Here is a 15135-nt window from a genome sequence, read left to right as displayed (position 1 = left end):
TTCAGGCGGGCAATTGCTATTCGAACTTCTTCATGGTCGGGTAATGGAACGCCTTCTCCATCGTCATCGATTGGGGAATCGGGTTCTCCTCCTGGTGTTGTGCGTTCACTGCCATTCAGCAGGCTGGAGAAGTGTTCCCTCCATAATTTAATTATGCTCTGAGCATCAGTGACTAGATCACCTTTGGGGGTTCTACAAGAGTATGCTCCGGTCTTGAAACCTTCTGTAAGCCGCCGCATTTTTTCGTAGAATTTTCGAGCATTACCCCTGTCGGCCAGCTTATCAAGCTCTTCATACTCACGCATTTCGGCCTCTTTCTTTTTCTGTCTGCAGATGCGTCTCGCTTCCTTCTTCGATTCTCGGTATCTATCCCATCCCGCACGTGTTGTGGTCGATCGTAACGTTGCGAGGTAGGCAGCCTGTTTTCTCTCCGCTGCGGCGCGGCACTCCTCGTTTTGCACTTTCCGAAAACAAAGGGTTTCGGATGCAGCTGTACGTAAGGAGTTTGAAATGCCGTCCCACAGTTCCCTTATACCGAGTTGTTGATGAGTGCTCTCAGAGAGCAGGAGTGCAAGCCGAGTAGAAAATCGTTCGGCAGTCTGTTGTGATTGCAGCTTTTCGACGGCGAACCTTCCTTGTGTTTGTTGGCGTGCGTTTTTTGCTGCTCAGAGGCGGGTGCGAATCTTGGCTGCAACAAGATAGTGGTTCGAGTCGATGTTAGGACCTCGTAGCGCACGCACATCTAAAACACTGGAGACGTGTATTCCGTCTATCACAACATGATCGATCTGGAGACAGCCAGGTGGCTTGATGAATTTTTTTGTGCTGGAATCTAGTACTACAGATAACCATATTTCGGGCCCCGGCGACGTCGATCAGCCTCAACCCATTTGGGGATGTTTCCTCATGGAGGCTGAATTTATCGACCGTAGTGCCAAAGATACCTTCTTTGCCCACCCTGGCGTTGAAGTCGCCAAGCACGATTTTGACATCGTGGCGGGGGCATCTCTCATAAGTGCGTTCCAAGCACTCATAAAAGGCATCTTTGGTCACATCGTCCTTCTCTTCCGTCGGGGCGTGGGCGCAAATCAGCGATATGTTGAAGAACCTCGCTTTGATGCGGATTGTGGCTAGACGTTCATTCACCGGAGTGAGTGATAGTACTCGGCGACGGAGTCTCTCTCCCACCACGAATCCTACACCAAACTTGCGCACCTTTATGTGGCCACTGTAGTAAATGTCACAAGGACCTTCTCGTCTCTGTCCTTGTCCTGTCCATCGCATTTCTTGGACGGCGCTGATGTCAGCCTTTGTTTTTACGAGGACATCAACCAGCTGGGTAGCGGCACCTTCCCAATTAGGGGACCGGACATTCCAGGTGCACGCCATCAATTCGTAGTCCTTATTTCGTTTGCCATGGTCGTCATCAAAACGGAGGTCTCTCGTCCGAGGCTGTCGTTTAGTTTTCATGGGTACTGTTTTTTACGTGGCGGGTCCCAAACCCAGCCCACAACCATCATAAAATTGGTCAATTTTAAAATACATACTTATCATCCATCACCATCCAGTTATCCACAACGAGACTGTCTGTGTCTGTTGATAGCGTGAGGTCCAGCACTTCCTCCCGGAAACCTATCAGAGCTTGGGAAAATAAAGGTTGACTTATCGCCCTTGTTGCATATACTTAAATTGCTATTCAGAATATACTGTAAGGGTGACTCACCTCTGTTGTTTATACAGGAGCTACCCATACAGTGTGCCTTGCGTTTGCATCACACCCTATTAGGACATCTTCCTTCCTGTTGCTCTCTACTATTCTTATAGGTGGTGCCAGTGGTATGTCCTCGTCGTGGGCCATGTATACCGAAACCAAGAAGACACGATTTTCCTTTTGTTTTACCTTTACCACTGTGATATCTGCTGTGCTGTAATTGGGACAAAAGCATGGAAAATTTTTAGCCTGGCCTTGCGAATGCCGAAGCTGATTTTTCAATCAGTCTTCTTAAGAGACTCTATAGACTCATCGAAAATGGCCACCAGAGTTGGTCTGCTTGCTTTATTGGGTTTTTCCTCCTTGATCAGCTGCCACTCATCTATACCAGGTATAGCTTTGTTCTGCAGCTTGGTGCATCTCAGGAGTTTTTCGCCCGGCTCCTCTAGAGGGAGTAGCCAAATTCGACCACGAGGTCTCTTCGGGATATCCCTGGCGGTTATAAGCCTAAACTGCAGGCCTACAAAGACGTTGCTGATTTTAGCAGGAAATATAGACAGGCCTGGTCCGCGCATTTGATGACCTAAGGGTTTCAGAGGATTCACGCTCCGAGGGAGGACTTGCAGGATTGTAGAGTACAAAGCTTTACACCATACTGGACAGTCTGTCGTCAATCTCCACCCATCGTTGAGATTCGTACTAGAGTGGCAACTCTGTTATTTGTATAAAGTATACAATTAATAATATAATAAAAATTCCTATTTCTGTCTCCATATTTGGGTCGACTTAAACCATCACAATAAATTGAACATTTTATCCTAAAGTATTTCCGGATATTTGGTTAATATTTAAAGCAATTTTATTGTATACATCTAAATAAAACTGTGCGAAATTAAATTCTTATCTTAAAAAAAAAAATTAGTCTTTCCAACACTAGAAATAAATTTAAGTTTGAATTTTTAGTTTTTGACCTTGAGCTGAGTTGATTTAGCCATGTCCGTCTATCTGTCCGTTTGTCCCTCTGTCCATATATAAGCGATCCTGTCCCCCATTTTTGATATATCGATTTGAAATTGCATACTTTCTTTTCTTCTGAAGAAGCTGCCCATTTGTCAAACCCGCCGATACCGGACCCTATCACATAGCTACTATACAAACCGTCCGATCAAAAATAAGTTCTTTTAAGGAATTTTTTGTATTCTTATTTAAAAATTGTTGAGGCAAACTTTCTTTGAGTTTATAATTTTTAATAATGGGTTGCCAAAAAAGTCTTGCGGTATTTTTTATTGAATTTTTTATTTTTTCTTGAAATTGAAATGAATTTTTGATGACTCATGCCCAGCTCTTGTCTGATGCTACGGCTGCTACTATGCCGGTCTTTTTCGACCAATTAAGCGATTTTATCACAATTTTCGACGACAGGCCTTCCGGAGCGTGGTGCATCCTCGACCACCTCTACACCAGAACGAAAACGTTTAAACCATCGTTGTGCGGAGGAAATGGAAACTGTATCGGGTCCATAAACTGCCCAAATTTTAGTGGCGGCTTGAGATGCATTTTTGCCTTTATCGTAGTAGTACTGTAAAATATGCCGTATTTTCTCTTTATTTTGCTCCATGTTTGCGACGCTATAACTCACGAACGACTTAAAAGAAACGACAATCAATCAAACACGTGTTAGCGCGTGAAATGAGCTTTTCAAAAAGGTAATAAAGGTGGATACTTTCGTTCTGGATACTGTAGCAGGTTAAACTCCTACTTATCCAGAATAGATCCTGACATACCCGACGTATGTCCTGCATGCAATAAGTCTCCGCATGATACTGACCACCTCTTTGCATGCCCCACAAACCCCACCCATCTAACACCCTTCTCCCTTTGGTCCGACCCCGTCAAAACAGCACGTTTCTTGGGCCTACCGTTAGATGACATCGACGACAACACAAATGACATTTACCATCCCAACGGGGATTAGACTTCCGTTAAAACAACAACAACAACAAATAAAACTAGAACTACGCGCTTTCAGCGCCAATTAGCGAAAATACCGCAAAACTTTTTTGACAACCTATTATTTAATTATAAACATAACCGTATATTTGATAGTATCATTAAAGTACGTGACAGCACCACCGAAAAATTAAACGTTGCCGTTTGAATCTCGTTTTGTTCTGTACAATGCTTTGTGAACCATTATAGACTGATCTTAAATTATGATTTTCTTTTCAACGCTGCAACTATTCCGGTATTTTTTTTTCTGGCGATGCGATTTTATGTTTTTTGGTTTTTTTTTCTGTTCCGATATTAGAGATGTCTTACCGATTCCACATTGTTATACCACATTTAATGTCGCGTCCCACGGGAACGGGATAAAAATCGTACATATGTATATCCGTCTGCTAGCTCTAATTTACCTCCACACCAATTTTCAGCTAAATCGGCAGTTCTTGAGTTAAAAATATTGTAACTAACAGGACTTTTTTTTATACTATACTTTATATATGTATATTGTTTTTAAAGGTAGCATCATTTTAGTGGCAATATTGGTAAACCTTTATTACTACATATTATTCCATTTTATATTGATTTAATTATATCAGCTCAAGCCGGTGCACAGCAAGGTGAACAAGAATTGGCAACAAAAATGCTACAAATACAATCGAAACGATTTTATTTGGATGTGAAACAAAATCGACGTGGGCGATTCATCAAAGTCGCAGAGGTAAGTGCAATAAAGAAGATGCATCATATTTAACAATTTTGACTACTTTTTTCAATATATTATTTCTAGATTGGTGCAGATGGCAGACGTAGTCAAGTGTATTTGGCTTTATCGACAGCCGCTGAATTCCGTGATCATCTTTCAACATTTAGCGATTATTATGCTTCTTTGGGTGAGTATTGGAAAATCATATATATTTGAACAAAACAAAATTTAAGTAATAAGGTAAATAAATAGATAAAAAAGTTGACCTAGTTTTTGGAGTCGACTACACAAAGGTTGCAATTTTAAGCAAAGACTTATGCCACTAACGCCTTTGTTAGCAACTTTGCGTAAATAACACAAGACAACGTTAGATCCGTTAATAATGGCGAATGAATATTATAAGGGTTAAGAGTGTTTTAACATAATTGTGAGCATGTTTATAAAAACTTTATAAAAAAATAAACGAATTAGAATGTAAACTATCATTTTTTATTTGTAATCCCGAAAATCATCATTAAACATAAATACCGGGTTGAAAATTGAAATTCATTCATTCATTTCCATTCTACATTGCAAGCATCGTGACTGGATCCTCCGTAATTCTAAATTATTCCGAAAGTTATTTGATCTTATATTCTCGATTATCTCTCTGCAATTCTTATGGAATTTTTTTTACCGTCGAGAATAAAGTCCCTCCAAATAGTTTTTTGTTAAGGTAAAGTTTTCCAGGTCGGAAATATAGTCAAAGCTGCGACATATGTTAGCCATTATATTTTAAAATTGCTTATTTTATTAATGGATCATGCACATAATTATAAAAATCGTTGTTTTAAGGTAGGTACTAGCTAAATAATAACTTTGTCTTTTGATTATTTTGTCTACTTATTTTGAAATATAATATATGTAAAGTCAAGTGGGTAGAAATTAATATCCCGACTGTCTAATTGAGCTTTTAAGTTTTAACAGCTTCGGAGCAAATTAAGTAAAGATGTCTTCAAACCAATTTCATGCGTTTTGTTACATTTTCTTTAATTTTTGCCAGTTTTCGAAGTTAAGGTAACAAACTAATTGAGCCATTACCTTCAATATATACTCTCATATTTAGACATACATTTTAAACTATAGCAGTCAAATTCGCAGGGCCACCAAATCCAGATAACCTCCCTGAGGATGGAAAATTGAAATCGGAGATGATGATCAAAGATAATAGACGATATTATTTAGATTTAAAAGAAAATGCGCGTGGTCGATTTTTACGAGTAAGTATCTATACCAATATTTTTTATCAAAATAAAATTTGTATATCGTATTTTGAATTTCACCATTTTATTCGAGCATCAATTAGATATATAATAAAAACATTTTTTAAAGATTTTAACGCATTTTCAAAACAACTATTCCTCTAAAGACAAATTGTGCTGGAGCGTCATGCTTTAACTTTTTTACAGAAAAAATGTGTGTCATATTTACTAGTTGGCCAATCCGATAAGCACTTAGCCTGCAAAAACATAAACGAAATAAAAAAAAAAAATTTGCTTTATTTCTCAACAAACTTTTTTTTTATTTTTTGGCGTAGACACCGCTTACGCGGTTATAGCCGAGTTAACAACAGCGCTCCAGTCGTTTCTTCTTTTCGCAAGGTGGCGCCAATGGGAGATTCCAAGCCAGGTCCTTCTCCACCTGGTCCTTCCAACGGAGTGGAGGTATTCTTCTTCGTCTGCTTCCCCCGGCGGGTATTGCGTCGAATACTTTCAGAGCTGAAGTGTTTTCGTTCATTCGGACGACATGACTTAGCCAGCGTATCCGCTGTCTTTTAATTTGCTGAACTATGTTATACAGCTCATCGTTAAATCGAATGCGGTATTCACGGTGGCCCATGCGCATAATACCATAAATCTTCCGCTGTCTTTTAATTCGCTGAACGATGTCTCACAGCTCATCGTTAAATCGAATGCGGTATTAACGGTGGCCAATTTCTCTCGAAAACTCGCAACGTCAACTCATCTGTTGTTCTCATCGTCCAAGCCTCTGCTCCATATAGTAGGACGGGAATTATGAGTGACTTATAGAGTTTGGTTTTTGTTCGTCGAGAGAGGACTTTATTTCTCAATTGCATACTCAGTCCGAAGTAGCACCTGTTGGCAAGAGTTATCCTGCTTTGGATTTCGAGGCTGACGTTGTTATTGGTGTTGATGCTGGTTCTAAGGTAGACGAAGTTATGACTGTCAACAGTGACGTGGGTGCTTAGTCGCGAGTGCGACGACTGAGGTTTTGGTGTTGCTCAATGTCAGCTTACACAGCCGTATTAGTTTTGCGGGTATACCAAATTGAGACATCGCGGCATAAAGGCAGCTCCTTTTCGTGCTGTCAAAGGCAGCTTTGAAATCGACGAAGAGGTGGTGTGTGTCGATTCTCCTTTCACGGGTCTTTTCCAATATTTTTCGCATGGTGAATATCTGGTCGGTTGTTGATTTGCCAGGTCTATAACCACACTGATAAGGTCCGATCAGTTTGTTGACGGTGGACTTTATTCTTTCACACAATACGCTCGATAGAACCTTATACGCGATGTTGAGGAGGCTTATCTCACGGCAGTTGCCGCGGATTGTGGGGTCTCCGTTTTTGTGGATTGGGCAGAGCACACTTAAATTCTAATCGTTCGGCATGCTTTCTTCCGACCATATTTTGCAAAGAAGCTGATTCATGCTCCTTGTCGGCAATCCATCGGCCCCCGCTGGTTTGTTGTTCTTCAGACGACTAATTGCTATTCCAACTTCTTCATGGTCGGGCAATGGAACGTCTGCTCCATCGTCATCGATTGGAGAATCGGGTTCGCCTGGAGAAGTATTCCCTCCATAATTTTAGTATGCTCTGGGCATCGGTCACTAGATCACCTTTGGGGTTCTACAAGAGTATGCTCCGATCTTGAAACCTTCTGCTAGTCGTCGAATCTTTTCGTAGAATTTTCGAGCATTACCCCTGTCGGCCAGCTTGTCAAGCTCTTCATACTTACGCATTTCGGCTTCTCTCTTTTTCTGTCCGCAAATGCGCCTCGCTGCCCTCTTCAACTCTCAGTATCTATCCCATCCCGCACGTGTTGTGGTCGATCGTAACGGTGCGAGGTAGGCAGTCTGTTTTCTCTCCGCTGCGACACGGCACTCCTCGTCGTACCAGCTGTTCTTTTGCATTTTCCGAAAGCCAATGGTTTCGGTTGCAGCTGTACGTAAGGAGCTTAAAATGGCGTTGTTAACGAGTGCTCTCAGAAAGAACGAGTAGAAAACCGTTCGGCTGTCTGTTGTGATTGCAGTTTCTCGACGTCGAACCTTCCTTGTTCTGTAATCTAGTACTATAGATAACCATATTTCGGGCCCCGGCAAGGGCGGTCAGCCTCAACCCATTTGGGGATGTTTCCTCGTGAATAGATAGGTAGATACATAATTGAGGAATGCACCGTGACCTTAGGTCTATTGTGCCCTCTCCTAACTGACAGGGACTCACTTAGCCCCAGCACATTGATAAATTCCAATATTCTGCTGGGTGCTAGTGAGGCGATGTGATCCCTTTCCAGAAACATGGATCCAAGGGCCTTCAGGCTGCGTCTGTAGACTGCTGTGCAGTAGATTAGCAGGGGCTCCGGAGTTTCAAGCTCCCTGTCGCAAAACCGGCAGTTAGCGCAAGAGGATAGGCCCATGTTGAATAAATGTCTATTCAACTTGCAGTGGCCGATGTAAGATGCGACAAGTAGCCTGAGTTTTTCCCTTGGGAGGTTGCTTATCGATTTAAACCTGTTCTGTTTGTACCCCCCATTCAGCAACTCGGCATGTCGCATACCATGCTCTCGTTGCCAATGCCTTTCCTGCCCACTCCTTCTTCCTTGCGGAGCAGCTCCTTTGAGGTATGGGGACCCACCCCGGTGAATGGTTCGGGCCCTACCATATTGGTGGAGGCTGCGGAGCGGGTGAGCTCTTCAGCCAGTTCGTTGCCGACTATACCTCTATGACCAGGCACCCAGATTTGGTGTACCTGGTTCCGTTCAGCTAGGCTGTTCAACCGTTCTCTACACTCTTGCACTAGTAACGACTTGGTCTCGTAAGAGGAGATCGCTTTTAGTGCCGCTTGACTATCGCTAAGTATGGTTATTCGCTCATTACGATAGTTGCAATGGAGGTTTATCTCTATACACCGACTAATGGCAAAGACTTCTGCCTGAAAAATGCTCGGAAAGCTACCCATCGTTATGGAGAGCTTGGTGCGTGGACCCGCGATCACTGCCCCAATTGCCTCCGACGTTTTCGAGCCGTCGGTGTACCACCTTAACGTACTATTCCTCAGAAGCAACTCAAGGTTGGAGTCGTTCCACTCATCCTTGCTGCCGAGGTTAACCTTAAACTTCTTTGTGAAGTTAATTGTTTTTGTAGTGCTGTCCATCTGGAGGAGGGCGAATGGTATATTGCCACTTATCTTTTCCATCCTCTGGGACGAGATTACTTTGCCTTTGCCAAACCCCTCTGCCGTTATTTGCAGAAGTGTGCTCTTGGCTACTTGACTGATAACCAAATGAAGCGGTGCAAGTTCATGTAGGGCCTCCAGAGCTGCCGTTGGGCAAGTTCGCATTGCGCCAGTCATGCAGACACAGGCTAGCCGCTGCAGCTTCGATAATACTACCGAAGCCTGCGACACTACTGAGGCCCAGGACACCGCCCCGTACGTGATTATCGGGCGCACAATCATGGTGTACAACCACCTAACGTTCCTAAGCTTACAGCCCCAGGATTTTCCCGCCAGCCGATTGCACACCATTAAGGCTGTTTTGCTTTGACCAAAGTCTGGTTCACATGCTGCTTCCACCGCAAAATTAAATTCAGCGTGAGATTAAGATATTTGGCCTTGCTAGTCATCTCGACCTCTCTACCCCCAAGTGTGAGATTTCTGAGACCGAATAGGGACCTGCGTCTCGTAAACGGTACTACGGTCATCTTTGAGGGGTTGATATTTAATTCAAATCCTCTACACCATCCCTTTATCAGGCTTAGACCTCGTTGAACCAGGTCGCAGAGAGTGTCCTCTGGCAATAATTACAATGTCGTCCGCATAACCTTGGCAGCGCATCCCATTGTCAGTTAGCAGTGCTAACAGGTCGTCTACGAACAAGGCTCCATAGCAGTGGTGATAGCACACCTCCCTGTGGGCAGCCTCTTGTTGTGGCAGGACGAATCCTTGTACCTACTACTGTAGTCTCAGCAATTCTGGTTCGCAGTACGGCCTCTATCCATCTACGCACAGGTGCTGCCACTCTCCTTCTCTCCAGTACCCTGGCTACACTCTTGTGAGATGTGTAGTCAAAAGCATTTTCCATAGTTTTCAGTAGGAAAGAAGATAGGCTAATTGGCCTAAATGATTTAGCCAGAGAATAGTCCTTCCTTCCTACTTTGGGTATGAAGATCACCTCAGCCGTCCTCCATGACTCAGGGATGTACGCCATTGCGAGGCTCTCCCTCAGCAGCCGAACCAGGTGTGGCAGCAGAATCTGCTCACCCCGTTGTAAAAGCGCTGGGAAGATGCCGTCCGCTCTTGGAGACTAGAATTTCTCAAACGAGGCCAAAGCCCAATTGATCGAGTCCGTGGTGAATAATTATTTCGTGATTACCCAATCAGAGCGGGATGGCCTGTGTTCACTTACGGGTAGACACTGATCTTCCGGAATAGTCTTCGGGAAGTGAGCACGCAGAAGCTCTGTAGCTCTGTCTTCCGCGCTGTTCGTAAATGTCCCGTCGCTTCTTTTAATTGCTAGCACTGTGTCAGTCTTACCTCTGGCCAGCGCCTTGTGCAGCCGAGCCGCTTCTGGTGTGGAGGTGACATTTTCACAGAATCTCCTAAAGCTAGCCTGTTAAGCAGATCTATTATATAGAGTGAGGTTGCTCCTATATTTTTCCCAGACCCCTGTACGTTTTGTTCTCCTCCTGGTTATCGTTCTGAAGGTGGGTTCACACCCCACATTTTCTATTGCTAAGTTATTGCCTAGTACATATTCTATTAGAGGCTCACCCCTCGAGTTGCAGTCCGTACTGCCCCATTCCACGTGGTGGGCGTTCGCGGCGCAGCCGATAATAAGGGGCAGCCTGTACCTCTTGCAGCACACCACCAGCCTTTCCACCACTTCTGGGGGTGCTATGGATGCCTCCCCTGGGAAGTAGGTTCACTTGGGCGACTTCCTTGTCGATGGCCACTGGTCTCCTAATCCCTCGAGAAGTTCCTGGGTGGAGGGGAGCTCTGCTCCCTGGACAACTGGAACGTCAGAGTTCGCGGCAGGCGTAGCCTGCTCAGCCCTGCTTACGCTGGGTTGTTCCGCAACCTCATCCACCTGCATCCTCTCCACCTCCGAGCCCGCCACAGTCGTATCCTGTTTGACATTGCCCCCGCTTGGCTGAGTGGCAGCCTTACCCACTTCCTTGCTCCCGGTGGTCGCGGGTTTGTGTGGCCTCATAATCACCATGCTGAACCTGTAAAACAGGCGGAAGCGCGTTGCTCGGACGTACCTGTACGAGTCGTCGTCAATGTACAGGTACAATCTCCATGCTTTCAGGTCTCCTTTTTTTCGACCTCGCTGCTGACTACACGCCAGGCCAATATGCTGAGGCCACGGTTCTGGTTCTTAACCAGACCTAGAGCAAACTCGTAAGGCTTGTCTCCGCACCGGGGGAGGAACATCGTCATGCTAGGCATGACCGGTATGTCCTCCGCCCTTTTTGCACAGAGGACGGGACCCGTCCAGACTTCCAGCATTGCGGCAAACTCCCGCAGCCAGTTGGCGGATGTCTCGTCCATGCAGTCCACCTGCAACATGCCACCTTTGGAATCCACCCCAAGGAAGGACGCCGCGTATTCATTCCCTCTGAATACCTCTTCCATGAGGAGGTCCTGGAGCACGGTAAGCTGCTCCGACACCAGCGCCTCCTCCGCGGAGCTGCGCCGCCCTTCCTCCACCCGGGGAAGAGCCGGTGCTGATGGTTGGCTTCCGGCTACTCTCGTACTGCCGCCTCTCATCCTTTTGGAGCTGGGCGGCTCCTGCGACGTAATATGCCCGCTGCTCCGCTTCGCTGCCTGCGCATAGGTGGCCGCTCTTCCGTCAGCTCGCATTGCGATCTTCGTTGCACTGATCTGGCCACGGTCCCTTGCCCGGCTGTCTTGCGCACGATCAGGCGTGGTCCTACCACGCTCCTTCGTAGGGGAAGCACTGCTCCCTTTGTTCCTTCCCTTAGCCAGGGCTTCCGCCACCTCGTGGGTCTTGAGGCTGGCACCGCTCATGCCCTTACTTCGAGGGTCATCGCACCCGCCGGGTTTGCCATCTGCCGGGAGAGGGCGCTGCCCTCCCCTCCTTCGCCTTCTTCTCTTGCTCGAACCATCGGTCTCTGCCCGATGTGGCTCCCCTGAGTCTGAGCAGCTAAGCCTACTGCAGGGGGTCCTGGTGGTGCTTTGAGCTGTATCCACGGCCACAGTTGCTTTCGTCTGCCGGACGCCGCTGCAAGAAGGCATGTCGTCGATCCTCCCTGCATGCTCCTCCAGGTGCGCCGATCACCTTCTCCTGTTATGTTCCATGGCCGTTGTCCTTTGTCGTTGCTTGGTCGCTTCGTTTGGAGATGTTGTAGTTGTTGATTTTTTGTTTTTAGTTTTTAGTATTGTCCATCTTTTCCTTACGACCCTTGGCTCAACGAGGTGAGCTGTCGGGTCTGCTTATCTTTTGGGGAACTAGGGGTCCGCCACGCCAGAGCCCCTTGACGCGGTATGGCCACAGTTACTCCCCAATTCGGCCCGGTGTTGGGGAGGCTGCGTTCGAATACAGCCGAATTTACCTCATGGCTGCAAATCATCCAATGGGCACGGGAGTCGCATAACACCCTGGATTAGGAGGTGGTGGCGCTTGGTTGCCGCACGCATGCAGCATCCGCCATCCTGCCTGGGCACTGCCAGTCCCATCACTCACACCGGTTGGGGGGTGCCGAGTATTCCTTGCGACTAAGCCCCTGCACCACACCAAGGTGCCTACCATTCGCATCCTCGTGGATGCAGAATTTACCGACTGTTGCGCCAAAGATACCTTCTTTGTGAATGGCGATCAGAGAACTTTCCTTACTTGCGTGAACTTCTACACATGACTCCATCCTTCTCAGCAAACTTCAGCTGGATATGAATGACGTTTTTGTTTAGATATTTTTAATATTATCACCAAAAATGAAATGTATTATAAAGATTAGGGTTTTGCAGAAACTGCGACGTACATACATATATTCTCTTCCAAGACGTCAATCGTCTCGGGCTTATCTGCGTATAGTAAATAGTTCTGCGGTATTGCATGTCTCTGTAGCGTTCCATATCGTCGCTGAGCAAAATTTTTTTATATTTTTTTTGTGTTTTGGTTTTGGAATTTAAAGTAAAATTTGATCAATAATTCAGCATACACAAAAGCAGATTTTGCATTTTGTGAATCTGTGGTCAAGACCTTCCCGTCTAAAAGTATGTACCTAGAGTGTATACCATAGGTTTACGCTTAAAGCGCGTTATACACTGCTGCGGAGTGGCCTCACAGAGGTTTCGGAGTCAGCAAGTTCACCTACTCAATATTTCCTGATTTTAATATCGGGTGATTTTTTAAGAGCTTGATAACTTTTTTTAAAAAAAAAACGCATAAAATTTGCAAAATCTCATCGGTTCTTTATTTGAAACGTTAGATTGGTTCATGACATTTACTTTTTGAAGATAATTTCATTTAAATGTTGACCGCGGCTGCGTCTTAGGTGGTCCATTCGGAAAGTCCAATTTTGGGCAACTTTTTCGAGCATTTCGGCCGGAATAGCCCGAATTTCTTCGGAAATGTTGTCTTCCAAAGCTGGAATAGTTGCTGGCTTATTTCTGTAGACTTTAGACTTGACGTAGCCTCACAAAAAATAGTCTAAAGGCGTTAAATCGCATGATCTTGGTGGCCAACTTACGGGTCCATTTCTTGAGATGAATTGTTCTCCGAAGTTTTCCCTCAAAATGGCCATAGAATCGCGAGCTGTGTGGCATGTAGCGCCATCTTGTTGAAACCACATGTCAACCAAGTTCAGTTCTTCCATTTTTGGCAACAAAAAGTTTGTTAGCATCTAACCACCTAAGACGCAGCCGCGGTCAACATTTAAATGAAATTATCTTCAAAAAGTAAATGTCATGAACCAATCTAACGTTTCAAATAAAGAACCGATGAGATTTTGCAAATTTTATGCGTTTTTTTTTTAAAAAAAGTTATCAAGCTCTTAAAAAATCACCCGATAGATATACCTGCTGCCTCAGCATTTTTTCGCACCCTAAATGGGCATTATATTCCGTGATAGCCGTTTTCTAGGCACGTAGCTCATCAAAACCGACATTCCCCAAATGTTATTAAATACTTTTTTTAGGGTTGTTGAAGAAAACTTTTTGAAATCACTCCACAAATTCTCTTAAGAAACAGAATCCGCTGCCATGCGCCTTTTCTCATGTTCACAAAACAAAACTACTACTGGAAACACTATCGTAATTGCATCGGTTCGCTTCGTCGGAACACCATCGTAAATACCATACATACCAAATGTGCTGGAAGATTTCGTGAGTGAATAAAAAATATTAACTGATTTCTAATGGTGTAAAAACATTTTGTTGTTATAGCGACAACAGTATTGCAAATTTGTCCAAGTATCACGTTCTGCGCGAATTTTTGGTAACACCGTCACTTTTTAGGCGTAATTTCTGCAAAAAATTGGTAACAGAAAATTCTTGTCTGCACATCAGCATAATATCAGCATAATATCAGCAAATATGCAACACAGTTGCTGTACTGTTGTAGTTATTACGTAGATCGATAATAGGTGCCATTATATTTCCAATAACCTCTCAACTGAGAGGTACCAGCGTATAAATATAACCAATCGTATGGAAAATTGTTTAAATTTGTATACAAATTGTTAATTTTCACTACCGCTGCGTTTCCCTATTTTCGGAATGATTACCTATTTTTTTTTAGCTAAATCAAAAATTAAAATTGTTTTCATAATCATTATTTGTATTTCAGGTATCGCAGACTATAACAAGAGGTGGTCCAAGGTCACAAATAGCTATACCAGCTCAAGGAATGATCGAATTTCGCGATGCGCTCACAGATTTACTTGAAGAGTTTGGTACCAATGACGGCGGGTATGTAATTCCTTTAGTGATGTTGTTTACTATTTGTTTTAGTTTGTGGTGGAAATGAAACATATATAAATCATCGTATGTTTTGCTTTTTATTTTATTTGTAGTTATTGTAATGGTATCCGGTACCGCTTCGGGTTGGTTGTCATCTACCGGTTGGCTGTTTCGACGGGGTCGCACTGTAGGGAAAGGGATGTTAGATGATTAGAGTCCTACGGGAACTCATTGCACGCAAGACATACATATATTTAGTATGTCGGCGTCGTTTAAGCGACGTTGGTTGTTGTAGCTTGGGTGGTTTAGAAGCTATGTATTTTCAACCTTTTATAGGGTGGGACCACGCCCAGTATCTCAAAATATTTATATATTTTAGTTATGGCACTTTATAGGTTTTCGCTTAATGGCTTTTCGTCGGCGTGACAGTTGCCCGATAACTCCTATCTAGAAACTCGTCCTCCGCTTTTTACCAAGGAGCACGTTTACCAAGTTTTATTGCCTTATCTCAATTTTTACT

At 44.3% G+C, this 15135-nt stretch overlaps 2 protein-coding genes across 3 annotated transcripts in view; both read left to right on the top strand.

The window, feature by feature from the left end:
• LOC120770953 overlaps positions 1 to 15135 on the top strand; it is a 115993-nt gene that overhangs the window by 83979 nt on the left and 16879 nt on the right. The window lies entirely within an intron of this gene.
• LOC120772969 (transcriptional activator protein Pur-beta) lies at positions 2030 to 15129 on the top strand. The gene is made up of 5 exons (XM_040101876.1): positions 2030 to 2041; positions 4236 to 4433; positions 4503 to 4605; positions 5559 to 5677; positions 14503 to 15129. Exons 1-5 carry the CDS (start codon positions 2030 to 2032, stop codon positions 14680 to 14682), a joined length of 612 nt encoding a protein of 203 aa, XP_039957810.1. The 3' UTR covers positions 14683 to 15129.

This window comes from Bactrocera tryoni, chromosome 3 (genome assembly GCF_016617805.1).
Source record: "Bactrocera tryoni isolate S06 chromosome 3, CSIRO_BtryS06_freeze2, whole genome shotgun sequence".
Lineage (NCBI taxonomy): Eukaryota > Metazoa > Arthropoda > Insecta > Diptera > Tephritidae > Bactrocera > Bactrocera tryoni.
This window is presented reverse-complemented; position numbering and strand designations above follow the sequence as displayed.